The 15145-nt window shown below is 54.1% G+C and overlaps 1 protein-coding gene across 4 annotated transcripts; it reads right to left on the bottom strand.

Annotated features, from left to right (window-relative positions):
• Positions 1-316: 316 nt before the first annotated feature.
• Positions 317-15032, bottom strand: Cpsf4 (cleavage and polyadenylation specific factor 4). 4 transcript variants are annotated; one of them, XM_020161738.2, is made up of 8 exons: positions 14783-15032; positions 11427-11477; positions 9114-9266; positions 7126-7221; positions 6573-6666; positions 5476-5548; positions 3841-4011; positions 317-1179 (listed from the first exon to the last, which is right to left on the bottom strand). In XM_020161738.2, exons 1-8 carry the CDS (start codon positions 14883-14885, stop codon positions 1111-1113), a joined length of 810 nt encoding a protein of 269 aa, XP_020017327.1. In that variant the 5' UTR covers positions 14886-15032; the 3' UTR covers positions 317-1110. The 4 variants fall into 4 exon arrangements, with proteins under 4 accessions (XP_020017327.1, XP_020017328.1, XP_020017329.1 ...); XM_020161739.2 differs by having other exon boundaries at positions 3841-3936; positions 14783-15031; XM_020161740.2 differs by having other exon boundaries at positions 3841-3933; positions 14783-15031.
• Positions 15033-15145: the final 113 nt, after the last annotated feature.

The raw sequence follows: 15145 nt of genomic DNA, 5'->3' as shown, positions 1-15145 counted from the left end.
CAGGCAGTGGCAGCAGGTGGTACTATGGTGAGGTGGTTTCACTAGCATGAAGTTCACCACAGCCTGATAGCAGTCCATTGTTGACACTATACCAAGCACCCCACATGGGGCCTGTGGGGGTGGGAGAAGGCAATGCCAGCCTGGGATCTCCTGGGTGAATTGAACTCAAGAATAAGACCTGCCAACTGCTGTACAAAGGTCCTTCACAGAGCTTGTTCTTGTGGGACTCACACTTGAGGGACCATGAAGTAGCAGTGCTACAGCTTTGTGCAAGCAGCCCTCTCCTTTCCAGGAGCCCTCAGTAATGAGACACAGCTTAAAAAACAAGCTTTAATCAACTTGGTAAAAATCGTCCTTGTGATTGAACTGGTATCAGCCCATGTGCCCAGCCTACGCAGGTGATGGTCTCACATTTTGTAGGTCCAGGATGGGTGGTGTCCTCTGCGTGCCACAGGCATCTGAGTGACAGTACAGATGCTCTACGGCAGGAGGTAGGTAGATGGGCTAGATCAACTATGAAAGGGATGGTTGGTGGCTCCAGCTGAAGGTGTACCTTAAGTACTGTCAGGTAGGCACCCACCAGAGTAAGGCCAGCAGAAAGGGGAACCTCAAGCCGCAGAGACCAGCGTTTACCTTGGCTGCCACCACCTGGCCAGGGCCAGGCTGGGCAGTGAGTGACCCAGTTTGCCAGGAAGGGCTCCCTTGTCCAGATCACATTGATAGGCACAGCTTCAGGATTCAGCAGGACATGGAGGAAGCAGGCATGACCCGGCCACAGCTCTGAATGACCACCAGTACCTGGGCTCACCAAGAGCTGGTGTTTTAATGGCGACTTCCTAGCAACTCCCTACCCCTGGAGGGCTGGTGCACAGGAAGGACTGGAAAAAAGGCCCAGACGCCCAGGAAAGCATGATGCTTGACTTGGGGACCCTAACGGAAGCACATGTCCTTTAAAAAAAACAAAAAGATTGTGGCAAAATGATAGACGTCACTCCAGTGAGCGTGCCTGCCCACTGTCGCTGGAGTCAGCCCAACACTACATTCAGCAGTTAAGTGCACGCTCCCAACAGCGGGGCCCCTCGGGCTGCTCTGAGCTGCCTCCAGCTGCTGTCACTGTCCACTGAGGAAGGCCAAGTGCCCTTTGGTGCATCTGTTGGCATAGTGTCCTTTTTCACCACACTGGAAGAGCAGGAGGGGAAGGAGAGACAAAAATACAAGTTTTCAAATGTAACTTTCAACTAGAGAGCAGCCCCTGAATGGCAGACTGGGGGCGCCCTGAAGGTCTCAGTGGTGACAGATTTCTTCACAGAAGAAGCTCAAGCAGCAGAAACCCCAAGGAGTGAACTGGAAGGTGAATGGGAGCAAGGCCACCTGAAGGGCCTGAGAGGGGCTTGCACAAGTGGGACAAGGACAGAGAAGCCCACAGTACCAGAGCTCTCTAACCTGTCCTGGGACCAAGATCCTCTGCACACAGGCCACTTACCTCTAAGCCATCATCTGAGGCTTCTTCAGGAGATGGGGGAGGGAACATGAGAAGCCACCAGGCTCCAGCCCAACTCAGAGCCATTGTTGTGGACACAGGGTGGGCTGCACCCAAGGCTCTTACGTGTCTAAGCTACCTCTTAGGGGCGGGCTTTGCTCAGAGGGTTAGCGGTGGAAAATGGTTAGATGGGGAGGGGAGGGCAGGCGCCACACCTCAGATGGATTTAGCAATGACTGACTGGCTACTCAGGCCTTTCTGTAGCATCTGTTCTTGTGATGCCTCAAAACACAGAAGGGGATTAAAAGACAGCCTTAATCACTGGAGTCAGGAAGCAGCTGGGGGCCCCAACTAAGCGCTCTTCTTCCTGGCCACCGGGTCCCCATTTTTCCTACACCCTGCTTTGTTGTCTCTATCATTACCCAGTGCTTGGATGAGTGGAGTGGCCCTTAGACTAAAGTGATGACCAGGAGGCCCTATGCCTAGCACTTGCCACATCCATGGGTCTCCATAGTTGATCCAGGGAACCCAGGATCCCCATGAAGCGTGACACACCGTGCTAAGAGGTGGTCAGGTCTTAGGACTTCGAACACACTCGCTTCAGAGGAGGCCCCGTTGAATAGTCCTGGATGGGGGGACTAGCTAAGAAATGGTTCAGGGAGACCCTCCCTCAATTCACAAGCACCCGCCTTCCCCTCCCCACAGGAATGCAGTTTCAAGGATCACCTGGCTGCTGGGGCAGGGTCCTGGAGCCCACCCATTCCCAAGGGCAAGTTGTATGAGCCTGTGCAGTACACACCTTTTGGAGCCACACTTCCAGCCCATTTTGCTCTGATTATTTCAGAGATGGGGGTCTTGCAAACCATTTGCCCAGACCAGCCTTCAAATGTAATCTCCTGATCCCAGCCTCCCAACTAGCTAGGATTACAGGTGTAAGCCAACAACACCCAGCTAAGAGTGAGTGTGTTTTATAAAACAGAGTCTATGTTGCCCAGGCTGGCCTTGAATTCACAATCCTCCTGCCTCAGCCTCCTGAGTACTGGGATTACAGATGTGTACCGCCACACCTGCCTCTTGATACTACGATACATATTCTATTTGTGCTTAGAAGAACAAGTTTAAAACAGCGGTTCTCAGGCCAGTGGAGTTGCTCAAGGTGAAGCCCCTGAGTTCAAACCCCAGTACAACCAAGTAAATAAATAAATAGATTAAAAAAAAACAAACAAAAAACCAGCAGTTCTTCAAATGTGGGTTGGAGTTGGGGGTTTGAAAGTAAAGGGGTAAACTGGTGCATATGAGACCAGAACACACCAAATACAATGTGCCTCAATGCACTCACGTCCCTAAGACGTTTCACAAGATCACGTACTAATCTTGTGTTCTAATAATCCCGCATCTGAGGACCCCGTGAGTTGCTAGTGGTTTCTGCTGACTCAATTGGCGCCATGTGTTTCCTGCATGTTCTGTAATCTTTACTCACAGCCTCATTCTTTGGAGCTTGAAGTGTTGGAATTGTGTGGCATGGGTTGGGAATATTCCCCTCAGAGGGGCTGGCAGAGTGGCTCAAGTGGTAGAGCATCTGCCTAGCAAGCACAAGGCCCAGAGTTCAAACCCCAGTGCCACCAAAAAAAAAGAAAAAAACTTCAACTATTCCCCTAAGACCTTCAGAGCCTGTGGAGCTACTCAGAGCAGATGGCGGGGGTGCAGCCACCCCAGGTCAGCTCTGCATCGGAACTCAGCTTGTGACGCTTGAGCTCTAACCACCACTTTCCCAGGTCTTCCCTGCTATCCACCCGGAGCCAGGAATGAGGGAGACACGTTTCCTCGCAGCTTGGTCACATCCACCCTTTCCCTGAGTGCCCCATGTTACGAGTGGGGTGGGCTGTGTGTCCTAACACTGTTCTCCCAGGGCAGGCCTCCTCCCCCTGGTGTGCCACACGGGACCTGAGGAGCCTCCGGGGCAGCCACTCGTGACTCACTACTACTACTGGTATCACTTTTTTTTGCTTTTGATGGGCCTGGGGTTTGAACTCAGGGCTTTGGACTTGCAAAGCAGGCGCTCTACTGCTTGAGCCACGCCCCCAGTCCATTTTGCTGTGGTGATTTGCTCAGGCTGGGCCAGGGAGGCTTTCTCTCACCTCACTGCACAGTCCACTCACTCAGCAGAATGTTTTCCTGCCCTTCACCTTGCCTTGGTGTGTTGTACGTCCCTAGCCCACCAGTGTCCCACCTTTGGTCTTAAATTAAACGAGCAAAAAACAAGGATGTTTCATTTTTCGAAAGCAACCCCCATCCAAGGAATGGGGGCATGGCTGCTAACTGGAGATGCGTCCCACCCTGTCCCACGCCCCACGACTCACCTTGTAACAGGTGACCTGCTCCAGCGGCCGGGGTCCCCGGTTGCCTGCACTGCTGTTTTGACTCTGCATGACCCCGATGACCTGCGGGGCTCTCTGCTGATTGGGAGAAGAGTTCTGACTCGTTAACTGGATCAAGGAGGACGACCTTTGTAATGGCGGATTGTTACTTTGCTGGAAAGAGTTACACAACACGGTTTTACTGCGGAAAACACGTGCACGCAGACTACCGATGGGGAAGGAAAAAAAGAGGGGAGGACTGCTCCCGCTCAACCAGCAGGAAGAGGGCTTCCGCGACGGCCCAGCTCAGGACAGTGGGCAGGAAAGAAAACTTCCAGTGATGATGGCAGGAGCTGCTGCCCGAAAAACACCATGCAGACACACAAAAACGAAAAGTAAAAGAGGAAAACAAAAGAGCAGAGATGAGAGGGTCCCGGGCAGCGGGGCGAGGGCACAATCAGGCCTTACTTTGATGTCTGAGATTCTGGCTTCACATCAGGGTGAACGCTTGGTTTAGCCAGATGTCTAGCAGCCTACACGGCGAGCGACAGTCACAGAAAAACAGTTGGAGCCTGACACGCTGACCTGTGGTCTAGGCTGAGGGGCCCTCCTCTAGGGAGTCATGCAGGAAAGGGGGCGGGGTCCTGGAGTGGGGACTCCAGAGCAAGACCAGCTCCCCACCAGGTGGGTTCTTGGCTCTAACCCCATAAATACAGGACCCCAGCTGTCAGCTGCACCCATGCCCAGGAATTCCTGGTTTGACTGGCACTGTCACCTCCTGGGTGGCGGGGGAAAACTCGAACACATCCACTCCTGGCTGCTAAGCCTCTGACACTGAACCCCCGGTGTGGGCTCTGGTGATAGGTTCTAGTCAGCCCGGTAACACATGAAGCTTCAGGTGGGCAGCGGACCTGTGGGAGGCCCTGCCTGGCGTAGGCAGGCCCCTCCTCTGGGCCCAACCTGACTCCCATGACCAAACCCAGGGTGCCCTGGTTTCAGGGGCTGCTGTATATTCACATTTGTCTACAGCGTTTCCCTTCTGCTGAGGGGACAGGACAGACCAGCTGCACGTGGAACTGTCTAGAAAATGAGACAGCTAGGCCTTTGGTCCTGTTTGCAGAGGGAACCCCACAGAAGCGGCAAAGGGGCCAACCAGAGAACAGTCCGCCTCCATCCAGCTCCTTCTTCTGCCTTGCCTGGTGGTGTCCCCAGGGCAAGTCCCTCCCTCTAGGAGTGTAGTTTCCCTGCTTTGAAGGCAAAGGCCTGTCCCAGAACCATGAGCTACAGTTGTGGGCTCAGGCTACCCATGGCTCAGGCGGGCACTCTTACATCCACAGTGACACTTGTGTGGCACTGGAATCCCGTCCCTGCCTGCCCTCCAGCTCTCAGCCTCCCTTGGCTGAGGCTCTAGGCTTGAGGAGGAAGAGGAGCAGCCTTGGACTTCAGGTCCAGCAGATGCCCTTCATCTAGAGGGCCACGCACGGACCTTTCTTCAGGAACAAGGACTTCCCTTCTTTCTTGCCTCCTCCCTCACCCTCCGCCCAAGGCCCCAGCTGGACTAATGGCAGACTATACAGGGAGGTGGACACTGAGGTTCTCTGCAAGGCAGTAGAGGCTCGGGGGGCCTCGGTGCGGTACCTTTGTCGGTGGCTGAGTCTGCTGCGGCAGTGGGGGCTGCTCAGTGGTTCCCATGGGCAGTTCAAATCGAGGGCTGGTCACACAGCCAGATGAAAGAGAGAAGAGAAGAGGGCATGAGAAGAGACAGGCCAGGCAGCACTGGGAAAACCACACCTGGCCTCTGCACAAGCAAAGTGGCCCAGACCACAGGCGCAGGAAGGACAGAACTGGTTGGAGGAATCTTGGGCAAGAGCTGCTCCAAGAAAGGACAGTACAATGGCCTGGGCCGTACAGACCCACATGCCGGCCACAGGCCAGACCACATGAATGGGAGCCCTGTTCCCGGGGGAGAATCACTTGATGGATGACATGCCACCCTGCAGACAGGCATCTCTGTCACCTGCCCCCAATGAGGCAGGGACCAGGTCCCAAGAGAGTATGCACCCATTCTGCTATAGGTTTGGAAGTGGGGCCAGAGGCAGCATGGAGTGAGAGGCCCTTCTGCTGTCCCCATGTACCTGAGGCAGGAGCCCAGCCTCACAACCACTAAGTGGCAGATGTCTGCCAGGCTCTTGAGGACAAGGTGATGGACCTGAGGGAAGGACCCCAACCCTGCTGGGCAGGAAGAACCCAGTTTCGGAGGCCCACGGACCTGCATTTAGCCAGGTGCCACCACCTACCACCATGTGGCCCTGACTAGAATCTGAACCCGTCTCAGGGTTTTCATGTGGGATAAAGCCAGTCCCCCCAGGCCACCACACTTGCACCTCAGACACATGAAGTACTAGACATGGGACGACAGGCTCCGGACTCCCAGAGGTGGCCCTGAAACTTGAGTTACCTTTCTTTAGGATACAGGCTCTTGACCTAAGGTCCCCGACTCCCTTAACCGCATGCACGACTGTGTGAGCGAGTCCCTCTGCAGTGCAGGGCCTGAGACCTCTGGGAGTGACATGCTGATCTAGACAGAGCCACCTCTGAGTTCCAGAAGCAGCAGTGGCCATAAGCGGTGGCTCCTCCCGGTTTCCCACCCTCACTTGGCAACCAAAGCCCAGTCACACCCGCTAGCACCCAGGGCAGTCGCAAGCCTGGGGCAGAAGGTGGGGGAAGGTACTCACTGCATAAATTTACATGAGGGTCCCTCTGGGCAGAATCCCACAAGGTAATTCACGCAGATGACTCTCCGCGTGTGCCGGTGCCTGCACAGGGGACCTGCAGAGACCCATGTCTGAGTCAGATGTTTCAACTACCAGTCACGGCCCTACCGTAACTGTCTGGGATGCTGAAGGCCAAAACATGGCTTCAAGTGCTGCCTTCGCCTCTTACTGACAGGGACAGGAGGCAGGACTCAGGCTCTCCACCCTGGTCTTCTTATCAAAAGGACAGGCAAGAATGCCCCCCACCCAGCCTTTTTGGGACGCTTGAGATGAGGGGTGTGAAAAACCTCCCAGTCAGGCATAGAGACATAGACCTATAATCCCAGGCTGAGGTGGAAGTATCTCAAGTTCAAGGTCATCCTAGGCTACAAAGGCAGACCCTGTGTCAGCCACAAAAGGTCAAGTTTTGCTGGGGCACATGGGGTGATGTTCCAGGAGGGACAGCTGGCAACCCTGAGGCTTATGTGGGCAGAGTATGCTGGCCCTTCACAAGGGCCCAGCTTCTGGGACCTACCATGCTTGCAGAAGCCACGGTCGTACCAAGGGCAGTCCTTGATCTTGGACTCAGGGTCGATGTGCAGGAAGGGGCACTCCTTGTTGCTGCATTCCCCTGCAGGAAACCAGATGTCATTTGCTGGAGCAGTGCTGGGAACGTACCTCCCAACTCAAAGGGGGTCAGGCTACCAGGTCTGGTGTTTTGGCTTGGCCAGGTAAGGCCTGAGCCTACAGGGCTGAGACAGTCCTCTCATATTCATCAGCAGTGTCGGGAGGGCCAGTGACAGTGGACCTGCCCCAGGGCACTCTCATGAAAACCCATCATTCCACCCTTACCTGTCCTGGGGCTTGAGATGGGGGCAGACATGCAAATACACCTGAGACTAGCAGCTGTTCACCTTTAGAGGGCAAACATGGGTCCCTGTGGTGGCATGAGTAGGCCTTGCTGATGACAGCAGGTGGACGAGCTCCTCTGAGGAGCAGCCAGCCCAGCTGGCCCCAGCACCAGGACATGCCTCTCTGGGTGACCGCCCGCCTGCTTCCTGGCTGGCCCACTGCAATGTGTTGGCACACACGGCTTACAATGCAAAGCGCAGACTCCAGGCCCAGTCCTCCTGCCTGCACCTGCTCAGAAGGCCCAGCCTCACCACCCAGCCCTCTGGGTCTCCTCTGCCAAGAGAATCCGCCGCTAGGACTGGTCCCTTCTTAGCCCCTACCTCCCAGCTCAGGTCTCCCCACAAGAGGCCTTCCCACCTTCCTCTGCCAGAAATCAACGCCATTGTGGGTCTCATCGCTGCTCTTTTCTTTCCCAGCACTTCCCACAAGCAACTCTCCTCACTCATCCTACTGGCTTAGCAGCCATCTCTTTACTACTGTTCCCCAGCACTTAGACGAGGACTCTCAAAACACATCTATGTCCCAAGTGACAGCTGCTGCAGATGGTGAGCTTGCATGAAGACAGAGGACAAGGCAAGCAAAGAGGGTGCCAGGGCTGTGGCAGGGAGGAGGGAACCCCAGGCTAGGACAGAGGTGTCGAGGGAGCTCTGGGGCCAGACGGCAGCTCTGCACCTTCCTATGTTGCTCTGGGCTGGGGTGAGGTACGGAAGTGGCAGACAGGACAATCTTGAGGAGCTGGGGAGCTGGGGAGCCCGAGGCCTATTTCTGCCTGTCTGCTTTACCTTCTCAGCTTCTGCTGCCACCCCCAAAAACAAGGCACAGCTGCTATCAAGAAACCTATAGCCATGCCTGCTTCGAAGCTGAACATAAGCAACAACTCCTCCACCAACTGCTCTGAAAGCGCCAGCACCCGCGCTCCTCAGCTCACCACAAAGCCTCCGGTGGGCTTCTGATCTCCTGCCCAGCTCTTGCACAGGGCCTGGGACTGCAGTCCCAAGGCCACAGGCAGTCCTTGTGGTGACCAACAAAGCTTCTTCCTGGGACACCTTGAAAGGCAGAGCAGACTGCTGGGGACTATGCTCTGCCCCAGCCCCACCGCCCCGCCCTGGGCCTGGCTTCACCATGTGCACTGCCCAGGATAAAGAGATCATGGGATCTCCAATCAGAGCTCAGAGCCATCTTAGTTTCAAGGTGAAGATCGAGGGTCACTGCCACTGGAACCCAGCCCCCACACCTGCTCCTCTGAGGGCTGTCACTCAGAATCACACTCCCCGAAACAAGGAAACACCTCAGTTCTGGGCCATCAGTGACTGTGCTGGAAGGACAGTCTGATCATGGCCAAGGCTGCCATGATCAGAAACAGGTCTCCAGATGGCCACACATCTAACCTACTCACCAGGACCCTTTTAGTCTCAACACCCCAAACAGCTCCAAACCCCACTGCCCTGGAAAGACATTCGGGACTACCAGAGTGTCATCATGCCTTTGCCTTTCCGAAGAGCCAGCTTGGGCTGCCACACGCTAAGCTCTGGAAAGGTGGGAGATGGCAGACGGAGGCGCGCTGGCCGGCCCGGTCCGCAGTGGAGCCTTCCGGGGCTCCGCGGGTCTTACCAAACTTGGAGTAGAAGTAGCACTCAGGCATCTTGGTCATGTCGTACTCGTGCAAGAACTCACACTGGTCCCCCTTCTTGCAGAGCCCCCGGAGCCAGTGCTTGCACACGACTGTCTTCTCCCCACTGATGTGCCGGAATGGGCACATGCCCCCTGCCGAGGAAGGGGCAGCTGTGAGGACAGGTGCAGGCTCAGGGGGACCTGGGCCTTGGGGAGCCAAGATGCCTACACCCCACACTTCCCAGAACTACCTGAAAACAATGGCGAAGGGCCCCCAGTAGAAGGCGACATGGCTTTAAACAGCATCCCAGCAAACATTTTAAATTTTTAACAGCTATGTACTTTAAGGGGTTTGGAAAATTTTGAAAACACGAAATCATGATTTCACAGACACTACTGTAAGACACAGGCATAAGAAGCTTAGGGTAGATTTACTCCTTAGAACAGTTCTAGAACAAAGACATGGGAAAACTGGAGAAGAAAATCTGGGGTTTTGGAAATCCTAAAGGACAAAGTAGAAGCCTGGACTCCAGGGGAGGCTCTGTCTCCAGGGAAATGATGGGCATGGTTGTGCATGCCTATAATCCCAGCACTGGGGAGGTTGAGGCAGGAAGGGCAATAGTTCAAGGCCAGCCTGGGCTAGGATCTACAGTGAGACCCTGAATTAAAAAAAAAAAAAAAAGCCAGGTGCTGGTGGCTCACGCCTGTAATGCTAGCTACTTTGGAAGCCGAGATCAGGAGGATCGAGGTTGAAGACCAGTCCAGGAAAAGTTTGTGAGACACCCCAAAATAACCATAGCAAAACAGACTAGAGGTGTGGCTCAAGCAGTACAGCACCTGCTTTGTGAGCACAAAGCCGTGAGTTCAAACTCCAGTCACCCCCCATACACATACACACACACACACACAAAGTGCCCACACAGCCTCAAGATCAAGGAAAGGTCAACTTCATTCAGAATCACAATTCATGCAGAGGGAGGTGCCTTTCTGTGTCAGAACCTGTCATGCCCAGACGGTCAGTGCCTTCCTCTGGGAATGCCAGACTTATGACTTCTGGCCTGGGAAGTCCTGACTGGGATTAGGCTGTGACCGAGAAAGCTCTAGAGCAGTCCTGTGAAGAATTTTCAGCAACAATGGAAGGAATGTTCTACATCTCTGCTGTCCAATATGGTGGCCGATAGCCACATGTGGCTACTAAGCACTTGAATTAAAATCCTTAACATTTAAATTGGAAAGACACCGCATATAGCTACCGGCTACTAGGCTAGAGGACAGCATGAGGACCTATGTTAAGGATGGCTGTGGTCATGAAAGATGGCTGGCTAGCAGCAGAGCACTGAGTAAATCCATGGGAATAGGATCAGGACCCCAGCGGGGGACTCATGTCCTCATCGTTGATGGATCTGGAAGGTGTACTATGTCAGTATCATACGACAGCACTGTAAAACCAAAACCCACCCAAATCACCCATGAACACCGTCCCCTTGGTCAGGTTCTGTCCTCGAAATGCAAGCTTCCAAAATGAACTTCCCTAAGCAGAAAAAAGGCCCGGACCTCTACAGGGTATATATCTAAGACCTGCCCGACGATACTTTTTTTTGTTTGTTTGGTGAGTTTTGAACTCAGGGCTTTGTTCTTGCAAAGCAGGCACTCTATTGGCTTGAGCCACACTTCTAGTCCATTTTGCTCTAGTTATTTTGCAGATGGGGTCTCAAGAACTATTTGCCTGAGCTGGCCTCCAACCACAATCCTCCTGCTCTCAGACTCTCAAGAAGCTAGGATTACAGGTGTGAGCCACCAGTGCCTGCATCCAACAAACTTATGAATTAAGTGATAATCTGGCTCATGTAGCCTCTGTTGTGGCCTGAGAAGTGTGACCACGACCCCAGAAGAAAGATTTCTGTAGGGTCTTTGGCTAAGATGCCACAGAGGGCAGTAAGCCTGTATATGCCACAAAATCTGGGAGGACTGTGTTCAGACACACGGCTCAGCCATACAGTAACTCTGATACCCAAGAAAGATCCTGAGGGCCTCAATGCTGAGGTCTCTGTTCACCTCACAGATGGAAAAGTGACTCGAGAAGGGAGCCTGTGAGCCAGGTTCAGCCCTGTGTTCAGGTTCTGGGCAGAGCACCCTGTCAGGGTCCTAGTCTAGCAAACCACAGCATCATCTAAGGGCATGGTTACTCTGCAGGAGGCCATGCAAGCCAGAGACCTAGTGGCCTAAGCCTGCTAGGGGGCAGGGGGTGAAAGGGCACCTCAAAGGTATGTCAGGAAGCCGGGGGTGGGGGGGGGCGGGGTGGGGGTCTCTTACCTTTGCCACAGGCAGCTTTCAAAAAGAATTCGCAGACAGCAGCCCCCGACTCTGTAGAAAAAAGAAAAGGAGACACATCAACTAAAGCTGGGTGCCACAGCTGTGACCAACAACCAAAGACAGGGGGAGGGGACCCTTCTGACCATTGTTCCAGGGCATGGGAAAGAGTGGCAAAAATGCAAGGCCCAACCATGCCAGCCCAAAGTCACTTACTTCGGTCATTCCCTGCAAAATGAGACACGTGCACCCAGATAGACCATTACTCTCAGCTTCTGATTACGCCTTGAATACCAGCTACTTGGGATTGTGGCCTAAGGCAGGCACCGGCAAAAGCGAGAGACCCTATCTGAAAAACAGACTAAAAGAAAGGACTAGGAGCTTGCTGCCCTCAGTTCAAACGCCAGTATTGTCAGAAAGAGTTAAGAATGGGTGGGGACTGGCAGAGTGGCTCAAGCAGTAAGAGCACCTGCCCAGCAACCATGAGTTCCTGGGTTCAAACTCCAGTGCCACCAAGAAAAAAAAAAATCAATAAAATTAATCCACTTAGCAGTAATGCTTTAGGAAAGGAAAAAAAAAAAGTGAATGGGGGTCCAGGTTATGGCTCAAGTGGTAAGCACTAGCCGTGAGGCCCTGAGTTCAAATCCCAGTACCAAAAAATCAACAACCAAAACAAACAAGCAGGGGTAGGAAAAGGGAGGATGGAAGATGAGATGACAGAAATAATTACCCCAGCTCGGTCCTCCCAGGAGGGCTAATTCAGGGGCACAATGACATGAGGCATGAGACAGACGGAGGGGATGAGTGAGTCAAAGGATCAGATGGCCCCTCTGGGCAGGACAGGTTCCAAAACAGAGGCAGATGCCTCTGAGACACTAGTCCAGGTGGAAGTGAAGCCCCAGAGGCAGGCCTGCTCTGAATCCACAACATTAATTACAAAGGAACAGGGTCACTCACTCACACAGGTCTGGATGGTTCTGGTGAGGGGAGTGAGATTACAGAGGCACAGTGCAAAGGAGGTCAGTGGACACCCACGTCAGCCATTCCGATGAGTCCAGGGAGTCACTGGCCATGACTTCCAGAATACACTGTTCTTGAGCGGGCAACTTAGCTCAGTGGCACAGTGCTTCCCTGGCAAGTGCCAGGCCCTGGGCTTCAGCCTCAGCACCACGAGGAAACAAAAACAAAATTCCAAATTTCTCTAGAATAAGCTCTCCTTGACTTCTTAGTTTTTCCTATTGCCAGGCATTTCAGAGTTGCTAAAAACCCTGTTGGCATCTCTGAGGACTGCTCACAAACTTCCCCTGCTAACTCGCAAGAAGTTCTGTGGCTTCTTAAAAGCAAGCAAGTTTTGCTAAGATAGAGTTAAGGTTGTAGAATTTAGGGGTGTCACGGGGAATTATAAAGAGAAGTCTGAAAGGTCCTGCCTTAAAAAAGTCAGGCACTATGGTTTACCCGTGTAATCACAGCTATTTGGGAAGCTGAGATTAGGAGGATAGTGGTTCCAGGTTAGCCTGGGCAAAAATATGTGAGACCCTATCTCAACAGAAAAAAAGCTGGGTGTGGTGGTGTGTACCTGTTATCTCAGGCTGGCCTGGGCAAAATGTGAGACCCCGTCTCCAAAATATCCAGAACAAAATAGGCTGGAGGTGTGGCTCAAGTGGTAGTGCGCCTACCTAGCAACTGCAAAGCCATGAGATCAAACCCTATTACCACCCCCTCAACACCAAAAAAAAAAAAGGTAGAGTTAGGAGGATTTCTGGGCTGATGATGAAGCTCTGTGGTTGCGTGCCTGTCCACCATGTGCAAGGTCCTGGGTTCCGTACTCAGCACCACAATAATAACAACATCTCATTCTTTTCAGAGGTTTGGGTTGCTTCATTTCTTAAAGTGAGAAATCCACAGCAGTCCTGCAGACTGTGTTTTAGGCGGATGGGAACCCAGCATGCCGTGAGAGCAGAACGGACAGTGCTTCTCAACCGAGATGGGAACAAAGCTGAGGGACCAAGGAGAAAGGGTGCAGCTGGGCTGGGGTGTAACTTTCTGAACTCACTCAATCACAAGCAAGCAGTGGGTGCTGAGGGCGCTATCAGGTCTAAAGCAGAGCTGCCAGTACCTGTGCTAGGCATGTCCTGGGCCCTCTCAGGGAACAGGTACGTGGGGCCCTCACCGCAGCTCCTGTGCGCAAAGGCTAGTGGACCTGTGGTGCCAGGAGGGAGGGAAAGGGCTGCCTCCCAGGGATGATTCTAGGGCCTCAAGCTTGTGCCATCTAGAAAGGAAAAGGCCAAAATGTGTGGGTGGATGTGTGCGAACAAGCCTGGACACTGAGGGGTAGGTAGGACGGAGTGTGTCTGGATTTGAGCAGCTGCTTGTTAGGGGTGTCTGCACATCAGGTGTGGTGACACACACCTATCACCTGAGCGCTGGGGAGTCAGAGACAGGAGGATCCCAAATTCAGGGCCAAGCCTGGGTTATATATTGAGACTCTGTCTTAAAAAGAAAAAAAAAAGGTATCTACATGTATATAAAATACATAGGTATGACCTATGTCCCACCAAAGCATCAGCAGAAGGGGACAGACTCAGGTTGACTGTGGCCTGATGGCCTGCGGAGCCCTTTGGCAGTTAGGGGAGACAGCAGGGAAGGTGGAGAGGTCACCAGGCTCTGCCTTGCACCCAGTGGTCTTCAGCAAGTGCCTCCCACACCTGGACCTCAGGCTCCCCATCAATAGATTGAACTCAGTGACCTCTAAGCGCCCCAGCTTTACTGACATTACATTAGGTTTCCATACAACCACAAAGGACATGTGGATGGAGAAGAAAACTTTTCCAGAGTTGGGGAAGCCAGGAGCCACCATGTGAAGAGGGAGCTCAAATCAAGGGTCACATCAACTACCTGACCCGGAGCTCGGGTGCAGAGAGAGAAGTAGAGAGAGGTGCCCAGGACTAGAAGAGCGAGTCTTGAGGAAAGAAAGGAGTTTGGGACTCCCTTCTTTGGAGTTTGGACTTTCGCTGTCCCCTCCTGCAGCGAAGGAAGGGCTCCTTATTGAAGAAAACAAGAGGCGGGAGCGCCATGTGGGGGGCGGGAGGTGGGAACCCGGGTGTCCCAAGACTTTCTTCTAGTTAAGGAAGCAGGGGACAGCGAAGTCCAACCCAGGACAACCCGCCTTCGCTCAGGAATGACGCCCTCCTAAGGACTACTACGGATCGGGTCCCCCTGGGAAAATCAAAGATGCGACCGAGAAAGGGGGCGCCCGAGCTCGAGATGGGAAACGAGGTCCTAGGACCCGGGATAAGAGGCCTTGGGGACCCGGAGTCCCAGGTCCGAGTCGGTGTCGCCCGCCCGAGCCCCAGGCTCACTGTCCATGCCGGGGAAGGGCAGCGGCTGCGCCCCGAGCTGCTGCTCCACGGCGATCTCCAAGTCGAACTTGATGTGGTCCACGCTGGCGATGATTTCCTGCATGGCGGCGGCGACGGCGGCCCCCTCCGGCCCGTCTGCTCTTCAGGTCTCTAGACGCGCGCACGCCGCTGCCCGCCGTCCGTCCGCGTGGCGGCACACAGTCCTCCCTTTGCCTCGCCCGCCGCCGCCGCCGCCGCCGCCGCCGCCGCCGCCGCCGCCGCCGCCGCCGCCGCCGCCGCCCCCGCCGCTGCCGCCGCGCAAGGAATGCCGGGAACGCCTCGAGCCCGCGCCGAGCTTTTGCCTCTGCAGACCTGGCCAATCGA

The sequence above is a fragment of the Castor canadensis genome, chromosome 6 (genome assembly GCF_047511655.1).
Source record: "Castor canadensis chromosome 6, mCasCan1.hap1v2, whole genome shotgun sequence".
Classification (NCBI taxonomy): domain Eukaryota; kingdom Metazoa; phylum Chordata; class Mammalia; order Rodentia; family Castoridae; genus Castor; species Castor canadensis.
This window is presented reverse-complemented; position numbering and strand designations above follow the sequence as displayed.